A 20,311-nucleotide genomic window follows, 5' to 3' on the forward strand; every position below is an offset into this window, starting at 1 on the left:
AACTGGTATAGCATGTATTGATTTCTTTGCTTCCAAAGTTTTGAAGTAAGTCATATGTAATTTCAGTGGCTAAATATTGTTTGAAAGCTCTTCTGAGAAAAGACTTTTATGCATCCCTTGGTTACATTGTTAAGTTTCAGTTACTGTTTTATCTTCCTAATTTTTTTCATGCCATTTATATTACTTCAACCCGTTGTTTATTCCATCCTTTTCTAGTCCCTGCAGGAGTTGTGAATAGGTATTTCCCAGAGTGGTAGGGCTGATGTTCACTCACTGGATTTGCACATGCTGTCACTTCTTTCTTTCATGTTTTTTTTTTTTTTTGTCCTAGTAGCGTTCTTAGTCAAGTAGAATTGTAAGATTGAAGGATACTTTGCACATTGAAAAACTATCCATGAACATAATATTAGCATATTTTTTCTAAAAGGGGAGCCAAAACATTCTTTCTACTTGAGGCTTATGTCTTATATCCATCAGTCTGTTAACAGTAAAATAGACAAGTCTGTAAGTTTGAGTGTGTTATTATTTAAGTGGATATCAAATCCTTAAAAACATTGGCTGACTCCTGATAAATGGATAATACATGAATCCAGTTTGTATTGTTAATGTTTGCTTTTATTTTTTTATATTTTAAATATATTTTATTGATTTTTTACAGAGAGGAAGGGAGAGAGATAGAGAGTTAGAAACATCGATGAGAGAGAAACATCGATCAGCTGCCTCCTGCACATCTCCTACTGGAGATATGCCCGCAACCCAGGCACATTCCCTTGACCGGAATCGAACCTGGGAATCCACTGAGCCAAACCGGTTTCGGCAATTTGCTTTTAGAAAACACAAAAATCCAAACCAAAACTAAGAAAGTAAGGTGTTGTTTTACTGATTCACTTTATCAAAGAATTCACCACACGTTTTCTTCAAGTAAGCATTTTGCTGCATTTAAATTTTTTAAGATCCAATTTGTTGAGAAAACTTCTGTAAAGTACCCCTGGAATTATAATAGAAGAGTAAATACTGGTCATGATTTTTTATTACATGATCTACTACTGTTTTTATTTTTAAAATATCAAATTTTATTTTTATAAATCAGAGACTATTTTACCCTTACTATTAGATTGGAGTAGGTTTTACATGTTAACTTATAATGTTCTTCAGACTTTTTTTTAATGTACACATTCTATTGTGTGGATTTACCATTATTTCTGTAACTTATTGAAATGTGAGTTTCATATTTTTCATTCAGTTTCATATAGTTCATATCTTTATTTCTTCAGAGTAACTTTTTAGACATAGAATTGCTGGGTCTTGCAGAGTGTTAAACTATTTAATACTTTCACATTTCCTTTTAGGAGGGCTGCTGCAGAGCAGATTAGGACAGAAAGACCTTTCTCCATAGCTCTCCCAACATTCAGGGTGGTGTGCAGTGTAGTATGCATGTGTTAACATTATGAGTAGTGACAATATCTCATTTGAATTCTGCTTCTCTGATGACCTTTGAAGTTGAACATTTAAATTTTTTCTTTTTGTATTGATATCAGAGAGGAAGGGCGAGGGAGAGAGAGAGATAGAAACATCCTATCCTATATAATAAAAACCTAATATACTAAGCGTCCAGTTGTCCAGTCGGCCATTCAACCAAAGTATAATCCTATGTAATAAAAGCCTAATATGCAAATTGTCACCTCAACCAGGAGTTCAACTGGGGAGTTCGACCAGGGGGCGAGGCTGGCTGGCCAACCACTTGTGGCCCTTCACCCTGGCTGGTCCCACCCCGGCCAGGGTGACGGCAGGCAGCCAAGGAGAGGGAGGCCCTGGCCGGCAGCCAGCAGCTGCTAGGGACCCTACCTGTGCACGAATTTTGTGTACTAGGCCTCTAGTATACTAATGATATGCTAAGGCCACTCAACCACTCGCTATTACGTGCACTGACCACCAGGGAGCAGACATTTGACCAGTCACTATGATATGCACTGACCACCAGGGACAGACGCTCCGACCTGTAGGTTAGCTTGCTGCTGGGGTCTGGCCGATCGGGACTGAGCGAAATGGGCCAGACACGCCCTGGAGCCCTCCCGTGGTCCCTCCCAGCTAGCCAACCTCCCACTTCCCTCCCCAGCCCTGATCATGCACCAGTGGGGTCCCTCTGCCTGGCCTGTACCCTCTCGCAATCCAGGACCCCTCGGGGGATGTTGGAGAGCTGGTTTCGGCCCGATCACGCAGGCCAGCCCGAGGGACCCCCCCACTGGTGCACAAATTCGTGCACTGGGCCTCTAGTCAGTGATGAGAGAGAATCCTTGACTGGCTGCCTCCTGTACACTCCCTATTGGGGATTGAACCCGGGACCCTTCAGTCCGCAGGTTGATGCTTTATCCACTCAGCCAAACCAGCTAGGGCAAGCATTTAGTTTTTTTATACTTTCCTAAATCTTTCTTGAAAGAACATTCTTGAAGTTCATGAAATACTAAATATAGTGTCTCTTTTATTCTCTCACTTCTCTGAAGAATTTAATTCTTGACTAACCCTACCTACTTTTTTTCCACGACTTAGGATTTACTACGTAATTCTAGTTCCCCTAACTCTCACAGTACTAGCTCTTTTACTTCCCACGACTGAAGTTGTAGTATTGCCCACTACAGATTCAGCGCTATGATTTTCAGTCTGTATTTTCTTCAGTCTAATCTTCTCTGCTATTTTTTTTTTTTGGTCATCTGTAAAATTTGTATTTCACAGAAGGAAATTTAGCTACTGATGCTGCCTTGATACTGCCATGGCTTTCAGAAGCACAGCCTACTTTTGCTGGTCCCTCTCTTCCTTCTTCTTATCAAGCAAACTGTCAATTTCACATTTTTCCATTTGTGTTGTCACTATTCTAACTTAGGCTAACACTTGAGAATTATATTAACTTATTGCCCTGCCTCTTGTTTTTCCCCAATTCATCTTACACATCACTAGCTTATTAAAATATTTATATAAATACTAGCATGGGCATGTCATTTCTAATTTCAGAATTGTTAAATGATTTCTCCTTTCTTAGAACAATTGAAATAAGTTTTATGGACTCACCAATTAATAACTGCTTACTTAAAATAGGTTGTAAAAATCACACACTGTCCTACACTGCTCACAAGAGATGGAGATCGCATTCGAAGTAATGGAAAGTTTGGGGGCCTTCAGAATAAAGCTCCTCCAATGGACAAACTTCGGGGAATGGTATTTGGAGCTCCAGTACCAAAGCAGTGCCTGGTCTTAGGGCAACAAATAGGTAGGTTGGATAAGTTCCTAAATAACAATTTCCCATTTAATTTTAATACTTTATCTGGGGCTTGTGTATTGATATTCTAACATGAAAAGTAATCTAGTAACAAATATGAATAATAAGATGTTTTTGTTCATGACATGTGACCGCCCTCCCCCATTTTCCCTTCTACAAGCTCTTTTCTAGTTATCCAATATAATTGTTTTTACATCTGTGCTCTGAAGTATATATACAGATGACACTTGAACAATACAGGTTTGAATTGTATGGGTCTACTTACATGAGGAATTTTTTTCCCCACTAAATATACAGTTGTCCCTCTATATCCCCAGGTTTTGCATCCTTGGATCCAACCAACAGCAGATTGAAAACAGTATTTTCCATCTGCAGTTGGGAATTCACACATGTGGAGGGCTGACTGTATGCCTTGTTCTACACCATGTTTTGTAAGGGACTTGGGCATCTGTGGATCTTGGTATTCGGAGGTGAGGGAAGTTGGTCAGCACCCCTAACCCTGTGTTGTTTAAAGGTCACCTGTACTTTTTCAGGAAGCCCGCTCCAGGCCATTACCTTAGAGCCTATTTGCTCTTAATTTTATATAGCTTTAATATACTTGGGTATCTACTTTTTCAGTAAAAAGTAGTTTGTTATTGTTACTATTTCATAAAAAATAATATAAAATGTATCATCTTAACCATTTTTAAATGTATAGTTCAATAGTATTAAGTACATTCACATTGTTGTGCAGCCAATCTCCAAACCTGTTGTTATTTTGCAAAACTGAAACTCTGCCGGGAGCCGGTCCATGCTTGCTGTTTCAAGGGACCTGGCATATATGGCATACTGTTCTTAATATGTTTGCTCACCTTCTTGGCACTATGTGTTTTAACCAAGGTCACCTCTCCGAGAAAGGTTGTTTCCCCAGGTAGGGATTTTTCCCTGAAGTTAGGGAGGGGATGAAACTCCTTAACTAAGTGCCAGGCAGGTAGTTAATCAATTTAACTACAAACAATCATGCTTAAGCTACATAATCTTTACTCCCTGGAATGGAGATAAGAAACGCCCTAACCTTTGTAATAGAGATTGATAGGATTGAATCAACTGGTATAAATACAGATGTAACAAGACAGCAAGACACAGAACTCAGAACACAGAACCTATACTCAGAACCTAGGCACAGAACCTACACAGAACGTTCTCTAGAGACAGAAGAACTTCGCTGGAGAGAACATGGCAAAAGATCTTGGACAGAAACTGGCCTCAGAACCTAGAGACAGAACCTAGCGAGAGAACATGGCAAAAGATCCTGGACTGAACCTGACTACAGAAATATGGCAAGAGAACCTGACTAGAACCTGGTGACCAAACATGGCTGGAGATATCAGACAGAACCTGGCTGGAGAACCTAGCGAGGGAACATGGCTACAGAACCTGGCTGGAGAACCAGCAGAACCTCTCTGGAGATCCAGATCAGAACTTGGCTGGAGAACTTGGCTGGAGATCCTGGCTAGGCTGCTGATCAACTGAACGCTATCTCCGTGTCCTTCCTTCTTCGCCGACTCCATCCACGCCTTTGGGAACCCCTGGACCCGCTGGGGTTAGACCCCAGCAAAACTCTGTACCCATTAAACAGCTGCTCCTCTTGCCCCTTTGCCCCAGTGTCCTGACAACTACTAGGGTTTATTTTCTGTGAATTGGAGTATTCTAGGCACATTATATAAGTGGACTCAGACAGTATTTGACCTTTTGTAACTGGCTTAGTTCACTTAGCTTAATGCCTTCCAGGTGTATCCACGTTATAGCATATATGAGAAAACCCTTTCTTTTTAGGGTTGAGTAATATTCTTGAGAAGACAGGAAGGAGAGTGCTGAGGCCACAGCCTTTATTGGGGTTTCTGAGGGAGAGCCACGCATCACAGGATGGACAGTTCAGGACGGACTAGTTTGAATAATTCCAATGGGCTTTGGGTTATAGGTGTGGTCTCTAGCTAGTTGCCTGGTAACTGGCCCTGAGATGATAAGGCAGAAGAATATTGCGTCTTGACATGCACAGGCCAGATAGAGGAGGTTTGGCTCTGGATTAGTTAGTTACATATCAAAGGTATGCTGAGCCCTTTGCTATCTTCAAGAATTGGCTAACTCTGGGAGGGGCAGTCTGTTTCCCAGCCAGAAAGGTCTTTAAAGATGTCAACATATCATAATATATATAAAATTAAAATTATACACAGTACAAAGGTCCATTACTTCAGTTTATAATGGCATTGAATGCTTACAAAAGTCTTCAGTGTAGATAATAAATGAACATCTAAACAAACTGTAAGAAATCAGGCTGGGGGGAGCAGTGAATCGACATAAAAAAGCCTCAACCCTTATCACTCTAGCACTACAGTTTATGCAGTGTTCCCAAACAAAAAGAATTACCTGTGGTACTTTTAAAATACACAAGTGCCATACAGACAGAATTTCTAGTTTACCTGGGTACCTGAACATTAGTATAACCATAAGGCATTATCTGTAGACTTTAGGGAAGAGAAGATTGTAATGAAAGATTTGTGTTCTCTATTGGGTTGTTTATATATGTAAAGTTGACAGATAATACAAGGACTTCAAAAATATAACAGATGCTTAATCCTTCTGGATATATATTTCAAAGATACATTCTATATACAGACTAATGATTCAACAATAAAAATTTAAATATTTGACAAACAGTTTTAAAAACTTCAACGAGACAGTTTAAGATTATTGATATGTACAAAGTACTTTTGGTTGTAAGCAGTAGCAGCCAGCCCTGACCACTTGAAGCAAGATGGGAATGTATTTAGAAGGAAACTGGAAGCAATCACAGATTCAAAGAAGATTGGAAACAGCCAAGACAAAACCAGAAATGGCTCTGAGACTTTCAGCAGCCTTGAGTTCCTTTCACCTTCATCCTGGAGTGCATCTTTTAACAGAACTCAGATTCTACAACTCCTAGGAGTGAGATTGTCCCTCCTGAATCAACCAGCATAGTAAAGACCAGATAAAACAGAGCTTTGAGGAACCTCCTTCTAGTATATCATGGGATGTTTGCAGAGAAAACGCAATTTTCAATCACATTACCTCCACAAAAATTATACTAACACAATTAAAGCAGAGTGCCTTCAAATAATTTTGCCTACACAGTGTTTTGCATTATAGTATTTAACTAGAGGCCCGGTGCACAAAAATTTGTGCACTCGGGGGGGAGGGGGGGTCCCTCAGCCTGGCCTGTCCCCTCTAGCAGTCTGGGACCCTTCGGGAGATAAAGACCTGCTGGCTTACGCCTGCTCCCGGGTGGCAGAGGGCAGGCCCAATCCCTAGGTGCAGCCCCTGGTCGGGCTCAGAGCAGGGCTGATTGGGGAGTTGGGGCACCGCCCCCTGTCACACTCAAGGCAGGGTCGATGGGGAGGTTGTGGAGCAACCCCCTGTCACGCACAGAGCGGGGCCCATCAGGGGGTTGAGGAGCTCTCCCTGTCACACACAGAGCAGGGCGGATCAGGGGGTTGGGGCGCCGCCACTCTCACACTCAGGGCAGGGCTGATGGGGAGGTTGTGGCTCTACCCCGTCACACACAGAGCAGGGCCGGGGGGGGGGGGGGGGCGCACCCTGTCACACACAGAGCAGGGCCTGTGGGGGGGGGGAGCTCCCCCCTATCAGGCACAGAGTAGGGTGGATAGGGAGGTTGTGGCCCCGCCCCCTGTCTCACACAGAGTGGGGCCCATCAGGGGGTTGAGGAGCTCCCCCTGTCACACACAGAGCAGGGTGATCAGGGGGTTTGTGCGCTGCCCCCTCTCACGCTGATCCCGGTGCCGGGAGGCATATTACCCTTTTACTATATAGGGTAGAGGCCTGGTGCACGGGTGGGGCCGGCTGGTTTGCCCTGAAGGGTGTCCTGGATCAGGGTGGGGGTCCCCACTGGGGTGCCTGGCCAGTCTGGGTGAGGGGCTGAGGGCTGTTTTCAGGCTGGGGGTGACTGAAGCTCCCAACCGCTCCTTTTGTCCTTTTTTTTTTTTTTTTATTCTGGGCCAGCTTTACCTTGAGGCTTGGCTCCAGCTCTTAGGCCTCCGGCTGAAAGTAGGTTTCTGGCCTTTGCATATAATGTTGCGAATCTGCTGGCTGAAGTTGGGCGGTATTTGTTACAATGTTTCTTAAACTGCCCGCTCAGAGGCCTGCAGCCTCCGTCACTGAGGCAAGCAAGCCTCATGTTAGTTTCAAGCTGCCTGGCTGCCGGCTGCCATCTTGGCTGACAGTTAATTTGCATATCTCGCTGATTAGCCAATGAAAAGGGTATCGGTCGTACGCCAATTACCATGTTTCTGTTTTATTAGTGTAGATATGAGGTAACAGCAAATCAAAGCAGAAAACAGAAGGAAGAAAAGAATATTTACATGTTACAAAATAAGATGATTAGAAATAAGACCTTGAGTAACATGTAAATACATTAAATTCTTTAATTGAAAAGCAAAGACACTTAGCCCTGGCCGGTGTGGCTCAGATGTTTGTAGCATTGTTCTGTGCACCAAAAGGTGGCGTTTGATTCTTGGTCAGGCCACACACCCAGGTTGCAGGTTCCATCCCCCTGTCGTGGTGCCTTCGGAAGCCAGCCTATCAATGTTTCTCTCTCATTCTCTCTTCCTCTCTCTCTCTCTCTTCCTTTCTCTCTCTCTTCCTCTCCCTCCCCCCCCCCCCCCGCTTCCTCTCTCAAATCAATTTGAGCCTGGCTCTTAAATAATATCTTTCACAGTTTTATATGTAAACTACTCTGTATATTTATTAAATGTTAGGGTGTTTTAATCTTTATTCTCATGACTATTGATCATATTTGTGTGTGCCAGACATTAAATATTTTAGGGTTTGTGAGACAAAATCAAGGGTAGTATAAAGGTATTTATATAGCCGTTTAGAATATAACCATTTAAAATTGTATAAAGCATTCTTGGCCCGTGGACTGTAGTTTGCTAACCCCTGGACTAGAGTGTAGTCACTGTATTTAATATTTAGTATCAAGTAAGTCTTATAGACAGGCGATAAATAGTCTCAAATTTGAATAATTTAATACATTTAGTTTTACTTTTTTAAAAATTGAATTTATAGGGGTGACATTGGTTCGTAAAGCAATATAGGTTTTAAGTGTACAACTCAATGAAACATCATCTGCAGGCTGCATCGTACACCCATTGCCCCAAACAAAAAACTCTTTCCATCCCCCTTCCCCCCCTCCTCTGCCTTTGCCCACTCCACCTAGCCCTCACCCCCCTCTCCTTCTGGCTATCATCACACTATGGTCTGTGTTGTACTACATTTTAAGAAAAGTAATATAAGGAAAGTTAAATTTTTTAAAAAAAATAAGTACTTTATCAAAAGTGCATCTTTGAAAGCTGTGATTAAGGTAACAGTCATGTCTGCTAGGAGCAAGGATTTTCTAACAGTGCTGCCTTTGATGCATTTGCATCCCTCCTTAAATTCGTCTATGTGGAGTTAGATTAGATACTGAATATCAAACAGGATGTAAACATTGAGTGATCCCATTTACAGAGTACTTTAATGTAGAAAACTCCTTACACAGAAATAAATTTATTAAAGTCAAGCAATTGAAGAAAATTAAAATTTAGTAGCCTAATAGTTTTGTGCTCAGGTCTAAAGTGTGCTCTTTTATTTCATTTGTTTACATGGAATGTTTTGTGGCTTTAAAAGTAGTTCCCACGTGTTACTATAACATAGTACCCATTGTTGCTAATTCTTCTTTCTTAAAACCCTGATTTGATATGATATCAGTAGTTTTAATCAAATGCCTTTGGTTTCTTTGCAGATCTTCTTCAACAGTATCGTAATGCTCTGGACAAGTTGAACAGTTTGACCAAGGAACTTAACAGTGAATTAGAGTACCTGCAGTCTCCTGAAATGAAAAAGAAAAAGCAAGAACTTGATGAACGAGAGAAAACTCTGAAACTAATGGAGCAACACCTTCTAGGTATATACTTACTTTTTGTTAACATCTATTTTGTTAGCATGAAGATGAATATTAATGATTAAAGAGGTTCAGCCATAAGAAAGAATGCAAATGATCCAGAACTTAAATCTACACACACTCTTGACCTCGAAGTCACCTGATAAATGGTTGTAAACTATTCTCTCGGCAGGAGTAGTAAGAATCTTTCTCAGTATTATTTATTAATTCTTTTTCTATAAATTAAGATGTATTTGCTTTTCTTTATATATATACACACACTAGAGGCCCGGTGCATAAAATTTGTGCATGGGGGGTGGGGGCGGGGGTCCCTCAACCTGGCCTGCCCCCTCTCACAGTCCAGGAACCCTCAGGGGATGTCCTCCTCGGTGGGAGGCGACCGGGATGATCAGGGGAAGGCACTGCCCCCGTCACCCTGCTGCTGCTGCTGCCACTGCAGCTGCAGGCCCTTGGCCCTTGCTTCTTAGTGCTGGCCCTGCCCCCCACCCACTGGTGGATAGGGGGTGATCTGGGGCCAGGCCTGCTGGGGGAGGAGCTGTGGGAGATTGAGGGACAGCAGGTTGCACCCCGTCCAGCCTCTGCGGAGGCATGGTGCCTGGACCGGGCCCAAGCTGCTGCCTCTGTGGCTGCCTCTGCAGAAGGGGCAGCACTGGGACCGGGCCACACCACGGCCTGTCCCGCGCCACCTTTGCGGAAGGGGGCACGGCACTGCCTTCTCACTGCCTCTGCAAAAGGGGCCGCAGTGCTGGACCAGCGGCACCAGAATGGCTCGCCCCTCCTGTGTGAGCGCCTGACCCGCCCGCCCCTCCCACGTAGTGCCAGCCCTAGGCCCTCACAGCCGCTGTGGCTTTGTCCAGATGGACTTCTGCCCTAATTAGCATATTACCCTTTTATTAGTATAGATTTTTATTGATTTCAGAGAGGAAGAGAGGAGAGAAACATCAATGATGAGAGAGAATCAGTGATTGGCTGCCTCCTGCATTCCCCCCCACTGGGGATCAAGCCTGCAAACCAGGCATGTGCCCTTGACTGGAATCGAACCCGGGACCCTTCAGTCTGCAGGCCAACACTCTATCCACAAATACAGCTAGGGCTGTATTTGCTTTTCTTGCTTACAATTCCAGTCTTCTAAAAGTTAATTTTCTACCTTTATAGGTGTGACTCCCACACGTAAGGGCAGTGATTCATTAGGTCATCCAACAAAGATTGAAATGACAGATTGTCCAAATCCTCCTAAAAGAATGAGAAGAGAAGTTACAAGACAAAATAGGTGAGTCTATTTATGACCTGAGAGTTATCATTGGTTAGTTTATCCAAGCACTTGTCTCATTATGCTTTAAAAAATAGCATGAATTTATTTCTAATTTTCCCCTTGAGCCAGAATTAGCATTTTTTTTAATTGAACTAAGTGATGGATAATGAAGGAAGACATAATCATTATATTCTTCTAGGATACTCCAATTTTCTAAATAATGTTTGCTAATTATTTGGAAAGTTTAATAGTTTATTTTTATATGTTAAAAGTCAGTGTTAAGATTTAAATTGCTCTTCTGTTGTTTGGCTTAACTTTCAAAAACTGCATTCTACTTCATAGGATCAGCAACTTGGTAAGTATAGGCTATGCAAAACCATTTCACATTACTTATTTTAAAATTGTATATCATGTTTGGTTTAGAAAATCATATACCATGTAGATAGCTCACCAAAAAACCAACAAAGCTGTCTGCAACCTAACTCAATGATAAGAAAACTATCCTTTTAGATTAGATATTAGTAAGGCCCTCACACAGAAGGATACCATGGTACAAGGGCTTCTTGTACATTATTTTTAAAAGTTTAAATATAACCTTTGCCTGTATACATGTCTCATATTGACCTGAGAGTAGTTCCTTTGAGACTGTAGTATTTGGAATTGGTACCCATGCCCTTTCTATCTACATATTCTACATTTATGCAGTAAATGTTTGAATGCTCATTGTGTGCTATATATTACTAGGTGAATGAAAGTGGGATATGTGGTAGGAATTTAATTCATTCCATGTAATTCATTCCTTAAGGCATTAGAGCTTAAATCTCTAATAAATTTGAGAAAGGCTCAATTTAACAAGTATACAGGAGATAGGGGAACTTTAGTAACAAGTTAAATGATACCACAGGAAGCAGTCAACCAAATCCAGAATGTCAAGTATAGATATTGTACAGGAAAGATGACTGCTTTTGTCTATAAATCAATGACGTAAAAGTAGGATGAACTATTTGTTGTAGGATAAAAGTGATTGAAAGATATAACAATCAAATGTAGTATGTAACCCTTTTTTGGATCTGGATTTGAATCTTTAAAATGACAGCTTTGAAAAGATTTGGAGAAATGTTAATATCACTTGGATATTGGTTATATTAAGAAATTATTAATTTTATATATATACTAGAAGCCCGGTACACGGAATTCCTGCACTGGTGGGGGGTGTGGCCTGGGGGATCAGCCTGCTGTGGGAGCACCACTTATCCCAGTCAGCTGAGCGGCTGCTCCCACTGTGGGAGCGCACTGACCACCAGAGGGCAGCTCCTGCATTGAGCGTCTGCCCCCTGGTGGTCAGTGCACATCGTAGTGACTGATTGAGTGGTCGTTCTGGTCATTCCACCATTCAGTTGCTGGTCTTTTATTATATAGGAAGGATAACAACATCATGGTATTTACATTAAAATAAATATATATTAGAAATGTGGCCTTGGTGGGTATGGATCAGTGGTTAGAGCATTGGGTCTTGGGCACATACCGTGGTTATAGATTCGACCCCCAGTTCCAGTCAGGGCGTGTACAGGAGTCAATCAATCGATGTGTGTCTCTCACATTAATGTTCCTCTCCCTTTCTCTCTCTCTCTTCGTCCCTCTCCCCTCACCTCCTCCTCCTCCTCTTTCCTCCCTCCTTCCTTCCTCCCATGCTCTCTAAAAATCAGTGGTAAAAGTGTCCTCCAATGAAGATTAACAAACAAAAAAAAAGAAATGTGTACTGAGGTATTTATCGGTTAAATAATATACCTGGGATGCACTCTAAAATACTACAGGAGGAAAATGTGTAACAGGATATCAAAATAGATTGAACAAAGTATTACAATTACTGAAGCTTTTTTTATGAAGTTCCCCATAATTTTTAATTGAGTGTTTTATTAAAGATGGAGAGCATTTTTCCAGTTTTCTAGAGGCCAGTGAAGAAATTCCTGCTGAGCAGTTCTAAACTAAAGTACTTAATACTGAAGCTTCATCTTAGCCTCAGCACTGAAGTAGCCCAAGACCTTATAGTTACAGCACTTCTACAGATGTCACTGGTCTGGATCTTGTTAATTAAGATTTTTATAGTGCCCTGACTGGTTTGGCTCAGCGGATAGAGCGTCGGCCTGCGGACTGAAGGGTCCCGGGTTCGATTCCAGTCAAGGGCATGTGCCTTGGTTGTGGGCATGCCCCAGTGGAGGGCGTGCAGGAGGCAGCTGATCGATGTTTGAAATTTTCTAGTAGTCATATTAAAAAGAAATTGAGATTAATTTTAATACTAGGTCTTACTGAATCTAGTATATAAAATATTATCATTGTAACATGTAAACAGCATGAAAAACTGTAGTTGAGGTATTTTAAATTTTTTTTTCATACAAAGTCTTCAAAATTCTGAAGACAACACATCTCTGTTAGGACTAGCTACAATACAAGTACTTGAGCCACATGTGGCTAGTGCAGGGGTGGGCAAACTTTTTGACTCGAGGGCCACAATGGGTTCTTAAACTGGACCGGAGGGCCGGAACAAAAGCATGGATGGAGTGTTTGTGTGAACTAATATAAATTCAAAGTAAACATCATTACATAAAAGGGTACGCTGTTTTTTGGGGTTTTTTTGTTTGTTTGTTTGTTTTTTAGTTTTATTCATTTCAAACAGGCCAGATCCAGCCATGGGCATGGGCTAGTGGCTACCAGATTGGACAAGCACATGTATAGAAAGAGCTTATGATGGTGAAATCTTGTATCCTATGCATTTTCTTCTTATCCTGTTTGCTAGAGGCAACATTTATTTTAACTGTTTAATTTTAGTTATTCTGTTGGTGCCTCCATTTTTAAAATATACTTATGTCTATCTTATCAGCTTTCAGACAGCACAGCTCACCCAACCCTGGTGTGGAGGTTTGTCTTACCTGGCCACCTAATGACCTTTGGACTGAATTGTTCTGAATTATTTTAGAATTGTTTCTCTATCGTGATTATTTTATTATACCAAATCCTCCCTGCTTTTTTCAAAGGTAGAGAACAGTAAACCACATACATTATTCTGTCTGTGTAAACAATTAGTACTAGGCAAAGCTGGGTGCTAGGATTACCTTTCCTTCTCTATGAAGTTCTAGGTCACCAGTCAGTATTCCAGACATCAGAATCAAATCTTCCATACTGGATCAGTTCATAAAATCATGTTAAAATTTAATCCAATTCTTATTTAGACAGTTTCTTGGATGTTATTAATATTTTTTCTGTAGTTTCTAATTTCCTTTCTTAACCCCTACCCCCTACTATTTGTCTTGATCACATACTCTTCCTACATAGTACTAAGTATGTAGGCCTCGTGGGCCTTCCTTGGCTACTCTCTTGGGTTGAATCCACTGTGTCTTGGGTTCCTTGTTTTTCTCTCTTATAACTTTCTTATGAAAAGTGTATCCAAAGAAACTCAGAGCCCTTGCACATCTGAAAATGTCTTCATTCTGCCTTCACATTTGACTGAAATTTTTTCTGGTGATAAGATAGAAACAAGACTAGAATATAGTAGAGAAGGAGGGACTGGGAAAAACTGTAGAGACAGTGGCAGAGACAAAAGAGGGATGGGAGAAGCTGGAAAAGAAGAAGAAATCACAGCCTAGAATATGCCAGATGTTCAAACCAAAACTGAAAGCTCTGTTCCCTTGTGTCCAGGCATTACAGCTGCACCAGGAGTTAGATAACAGTGGTAATTATTTAATTAAATGTTCATATATTGGCTTCAGGTATACACATTGGTGGCACTCTAAAGGCTTGTCCAATGTTGGCATTTAAGGATCTAACAACCTGATAGTTGGCTCTCCAGCCATACACTTAAAGCTAAGCCTGCTGACCCACCGACCCTGCTCTGCCCTGGCCCACTTTAAATTTCCACTCAGAAACGAGATTTGATGGGCAAATGGTTCTGTTTTTATAACAGGAGAAGAAATCCAGGCCAGCAGCACAATCCTCTTTCTTAAATCCTCTATAATAAAAGTATAGTATGCAAATTGTTCCCTCGACTGGGAGTTCCTCCAGGGAGAGTTCAACCAGGGGGTGGGGCCGGTCAGAGGAAGGGAGGAAGGCCCTGGCCAGCAGCAGTGGCAGGCGGTTGGGGGAAGAGAGGGAGTACCCAGCCAGCAGCCACTAGGGACCCTACCAGTGCACGAATTTCGTGCACTGGGCCTCTAGTATAATCATAAAACCAAGAATCGCCATGCATACGCATGTGAGAGAAAAATAGCAAAACCAACTAGAGAAGATAATTTAACCAAACTCTTTTTAAATTTTGTAATTTTTAATAAGATTGCAGAAGGAGTTATAGTCACGAAACTCAAGAGTGTATTAGGAGATTATGGATGGTACAAGATTATCCTATCTAATAAAAGAGAAACATGGTAATTAGCCGTACCTCCGCTACCCTTCCCATTGGCTAATCAGGGCAATATGCAAATTAACTGCCAGCCAAGATGGCGGCCGGCAGCCAGGCAACTTGAAGCGAACATGAGGCTTGCTTGCTTCAGTGACGGAGGACTCCAACGTTCGCCGCCTGCTGCTGCCGGCCTCTGAGCTTGCAGTTTGAAACATTGTTACAAATATAGAAGCTAAACAAAACCCCAGAAACCTGCTTTCAGCCAGCCGGAATCTCAGAGCTGGAGTGGAAACAGTGTTTCGTTTATAGAACCCAAACAAACCAGATACCTGCTTTCAGGAGCGGAGGCCTAAGAGCTGGAGCCAAGCCTCAGAGCTAAAGCTGGCCCAAAAGAAAAAAAGCGGTTGGGAGCTTCAGTCACCCGCCAGCCTGAAAACGGCCCTCAGCCCCTCACCCAGACTGGCCAGGCACCCCAGTGGGGACCCCCACCCTGAAGGGGGTGTGACCAGCTGCAAACAGCCATCATACCCTCATCCAGGCTGGCCAGGCACCCCAGTGGGGACCCCCACCCTGATCCAGGACACCCTTCAGGGCAAACCAGCCAGCCCCCACCCATGCACCAGGCATCTATTCTATATAGTAAAAGGGTAATATGCCTCCCAGCACCGGGATCAGTGGAGCCGCGAGGCCTCCCGGCACCGGGATCAGCATGACAGGGCAGCGCCCAAACCCCCTGATCGCCCTGCGGCTCTGTGTGTGACAGGGGGCGGGGCCACAACCTCCCTATCCACCCTGCTCTGTTTGTGACAGGGGAAGGCGCCCCAACCCTCTGATCAGCCCTGCTCTGTGCCTGATAGGGGGGAGCTCCCCAACCCCCTGATCGCCCTGCGGCTCTGTGTGTGACAGGGTGCGGCGCCCCAACCCCCCCCCCGCCCCCCCACAGGCCCTGCTCTGTGTGTGACGGGGTAGAGCCATAACCTCCCCATCAGCCCTGCCCTGAGTGTGACAGTGGCGGCGCCCCAACCCCCTGATCGGCCCTGCTCTGTGGGTGATAGAGGGCGGCACCCCAACTGCCCCCCAAGGGCCCTGCTCTGTGTGATGGGGTAGAGCCATAACCTCCCCATCGGCCCTGCCCTGAGTATGACAGGGTGCGGCGCCCCAACCCCCGATCCACCCTGCTCTGTGTGTGACGGGGCGGTGCCCCAACTCCCCTATCGGCCCTACTCTGTGAGTGACGGGGGAGCCCCAACCCCCGATGGGCTCTGCTCTCTGCATGACAGGGGGCGGCGCCCCAACTCCCCAATCAGCCCTGCTCTGAGCCCGACCAGGGGCTGCACCTAGGGATTGGGCCTGCCCTCTGCCACCCGGGAGCAGGGCTAAGCCAGCAGGTCGTTATTTCCCGAGGGGTCCCAGACTGCGAGAGGGCACAGTCTGGGCTGAGGGACCCCCTGTCCCCCCCAAGTGCACAAATTTTTGTGCACTGGGGCTCTATTAGATTATAAATACTGTTGCTGAAATTAAAAATTCAAAGGACTAAAGTCAAAGAAACTTCCTACAAAAAAAAAATATGTGAAGACAAAGGAGGAGACAGAATCTTTTCAGACCAAGGAATCCTAGAAAGAAGAAAATGTAGAAGAAAAAAATATGTGGAAGAGAATTTTCCAGGGATGAATGAAAGGGTGCATTGAATGCCCAGCCTAATGATTGACTCTAAAGAGGCTCGAAGATAATTGATAGTAAAATTTTAGAACATCAAGGAAAGGTGGAAGAGTGTAAATTTTCTGAGAGAGAAAGGGAGAACCATGTTATCAATACAGATTTTGGCACACACAAAACACACACCGAAAGGTTTAGCTTTGTGTTGACAGTGTTAGAAGTTTTAGGTTGAAAATTGGTATATTCTAGCCTATGGCTTCCTCGCCTTTTGCATCTTGTTTATCTTAGGGAAATTTAAAATCACTCTAAATTTGCCATTTAAAATTTAAATTTCATAAGTTTCTATATAAAACTTAAATTAGTGTTTAGTAATTTTCTCATACACAGTCTTGGCCTATACTCCATAAATTTTGGACTAATCGCACACATCTCAAAAACATTAAAGCATTTGAGCAGTATCTTACTATTGAAATAGTGATATATTTCATCCATATAATCAGGAACAAATTAAATAGCAGGAAATAGCAACAAAATATGTGTGTATGTTTTTTACTTGTATATGTGTATTACATACTTATATATTTATTATAATCTTTTATAGTTATTACTATATTTCATCAACTTTAAGATGTTATTAATTATAAGAGAAACATTATAGAAACTGTCATGAACATTAAAGAAAAACACTGCATATTAACTCATGACATTCAAAGGTGGATTTCAGAGATGTTAAATGTGAAAAAACGTGGACTTTACAGTCGACAAAATATACTTAGCACTATGGGATACTACACAGTAGACTCGTTTTCTTTAATTGTGTATCTTTTTGGAAATAGAAGTTTATTTATCATTAAAAAATAAATTAGATATACCCGAATAAAAACGTCTGAATAGATTTATATGCAAGGTATTCACTATGTTCATCTCTATGTGAATAGAAATATAGGTATTTTTTCATGTTTTTTCTTTTTGCTTGTCTTTATTTTATAACTTTTTTGTAATAAGCATTATAATTGTTAATTTTTTAAATTGTAATTTCATTTAAGGAAAAGGGGGATTAAGTAAGTGAAAATCTTCAGATTTGGGGTCTGACATACACCATTGTAAAGAACTATGGTACAAATTACCCCTTCTATATATGTTTGCTGCTCTTATTTTAAGGCTTTTTTACTTTTTTTTTGGCATACATGTCAACAAAGTGTTTATGTACAAGGACTTAATTAAATATGTTTATATGAAGAATTATAATAGCCCATAGTTCCTTTGGATATTTAACCATACAGGTCTAATGAGGGAGTTTGGGAAAGGAAAACTTTGATTCATAACATTTATTATGGTTTTTCTCTCTTTCCATTATGACCAGGACTGTAACCAAAACAAATGTGTGAAAGGTGACAAAGAGGGGACCTGTGGTCTCAGGGAGAATGCCCTGCCTTCTGCAGCTCTGTTTCGGAAGACTAAGGAGGTGATTTACCAGACTGAATATCTATGGGGACAGTACAAGCACCTGGGCATTCATTTCTGTGTCTGTCCAGAAAGCAACCATTCAATTTTATGACTCTTACTGGATGATACGGATTAACTGTAATTATTCCAGTCAACATGCCCTTTGGTTGTCATTATCTTGCAAATGTGTCAGAGGAAAATGTGCAAATACGGCAGTGACTAAAACTGGCACATAGCATTGATTAATACTGAAGAAAAGTATATGAACTATTTTTCAATATGATTACTATGAATTTGCTAGAACTATTTCTTGGAAACAAACCTTTTTATTACTTTTGTGTAAATTTATTTAACAAAACTGTTTTGTTGATTGTATCTAAGGAAAGTTCCAGAGGTTAGGTATTTAATGTTAAATATGTGAGGAAACTCTTAATGAAGAATTCAAAATAAAAGAAGAAAAAGCACCAGGTATCTGGGAATTCAAATGTTAAAATACATGAAAAAAATATTAACTACATGAGTGAACTTGTGACAGCAGTAACATTTTAAATTTCTAAAGACTTTACCCTTGTATATATAAAATAGGCCGCGGCAGCATCCATTTTTATAAGTATTATTTGATTCTATTAATACTAGATTATATAGTCTCAGCCTTAATTCTACATTTGCATTATTTTGTAATTTTTATTACTATTTTTAAAGAGTTAAAGAAGTTGTACACTTCCATATCAATGCAATAAGGCCCTCCTAGAAAGTTGCTTTAAACACATCTGAATTGTGTATTAAAGCTAACATGTCAATGTATGTCTTTGTATAAATCCAGTTGTATTGTTCTGTAAAGTTACTTTGTAAGGAAATACTTTTGGTACAGTTTTGTGTCCCAGGAAATGTGTATTTTTAATCCTTTCTAAATACACAGTGAGGTTAATAACTGGTGGTTTTCCTATTGAGTAGATTTCTTTTTTAATTGAAAGCTTTCTAAAAGTTATTACCTTGGTAAAGCTATTACAATGTTAACCTGTCTTTATAATTGGAAGTCATTTAACTGTTTTGCTTAAGAGACCAATAAAATGACAATAATACAATTAGCTAAAGGGAAGATTGGATTCCTTTTAAGTGAAACTTGTTCTTATTTGTTCTTAAATATTAGTGCTAAAACATCAATACTTTTGCTTCTCTGACTTGGTTAGTTATAATTATTTTAAATGGGTGGGATTAATTCAATTATATTTTAGTATAAATTTTCAAATAATATTTTTTAGTAAAAAGTTTGTATCATTTTTATGCTGTTAAAATGACTTTTCAGTTATATCTGATAAACATTTTCATGGAATCATCTTTTCCCCTTCATTGTTACGGAATTATATTTATAAAATTATTTTCACACATGTTAATTAAGATGCTTTATTTTGCATGCCTGTTGAACATAGTACCTGTTTTGACTTACAAAAGAGGATATACGGTCATTCCTTAGTATCCACAGGGAATTGGTTGCAAGACTCCTTGCTGATACCATAATCCACAACCACTCAAGTTCTTTTTTTTAGAAAATATTCTTTTCTTTACATATATTTTATTGATTTTTTTTACAGAGAGGAAGGGAGAGAGAGAGAGAGTTAGAAACATTGATGAGAAAGAAACATCGATCAGCTGCCTCCTACACATCTCCCACTGGGGATGCGCCCGCAACCCAGGCACATGCCCTTGACCGGAATCAAACCTGGGACCTTTCAGTCCACAGGCCGACACTCTATCCACTGAGCCAAACCAGTTTTGACCACTCAAGTTCTTTATATTAAATGGCATAGTATTTGTACATAACCTACATACATCCTCCCTTATACTTTAAATCTCTTCTCTAGATTATATACAATACTTAATGCTATGTAAATAGTTTTTATACTGTATTGTTAGTGAACAATGACAAGAAAAATGTTTGCACATGTTCATTCAATACAGATGCATGTCAACAAAAACATAACTTTAAATAGACTTTAAAAAGAAAAATGTTAAAGAGGGGACATTATATAATGATAAAGGGTCCATCAGAATATAAACATTATAAACATGTGCACCTAATAACAGATAACCAAAATACATGAAGCACAAACTGACAGAAAGTAAGAAAATTTAACAATAATAGTTGGAGACTGTGCCCCATTTTCCATTACTTTTTTTTCTTTTCTTTTTAATCCTTACCTGAGGATTTTTTTTTTTCATTGATTCTAGTGATAGAGGAAGAAAGAGAGATAAACATTGATGTGAGAAACATCAACCGGTTACCTCCCATATGCACCCCAACTGGGATCGAACACAAAACCT

At 41.0% G+C, this 20,311-nt stretch overlaps 1 protein-coding gene across 4 annotated transcripts in view; it reads left to right on the forward strand.

The window, feature by feature from the left end:
- SMCHD1 (structural maintenance of chromosomes flexible hinge domain containing 1) overlaps positions 1-19,077 on the forward strand; it is a 153,818-nt gene extending 134,741 nt beyond the window's left edge. For 3 of the 4 annotated variants that reach the window (XM_059706537.1, XM_059706536.1, XM_059706534.1), the window contains 4 exons: positions 3,091-3,262; positions 9,087-9,248; positions 10,401-10,515; positions 17,907-19,077. In XM_059706537.1, the coding sequence (XP_059562520.1) occupies positions 3,091-3,262; positions 9,087-9,248; positions 10,401-10,515; positions 17,907-17,931 (474 nt within the window). In that variant the 3' untranslated portion in view covers positions 17,932-19,077. Of the gene's footprint in view, positions 1-3,090; positions 3,263-9,086; positions 9,249-10,400; positions 10,516-17,906 lie in introns of those variants that run through there. The other variant, XR_009454146.1, reaches the window with a different exon arrangement.
- Positions 19,078-20,311: the final 1,234 nt, after the last annotated feature.

Source organism: Myotis daubentonii, chromosome 8, assembly GCF_963259705.1.
Source record: "Myotis daubentonii chromosome 8, mMyoDau2.1, whole genome shotgun sequence".
Taxonomy (NCBI): domain Eukaryota; kingdom Metazoa; phylum Chordata; class Mammalia; order Chiroptera; family Vespertilionidae; genus Myotis; species Myotis daubentonii.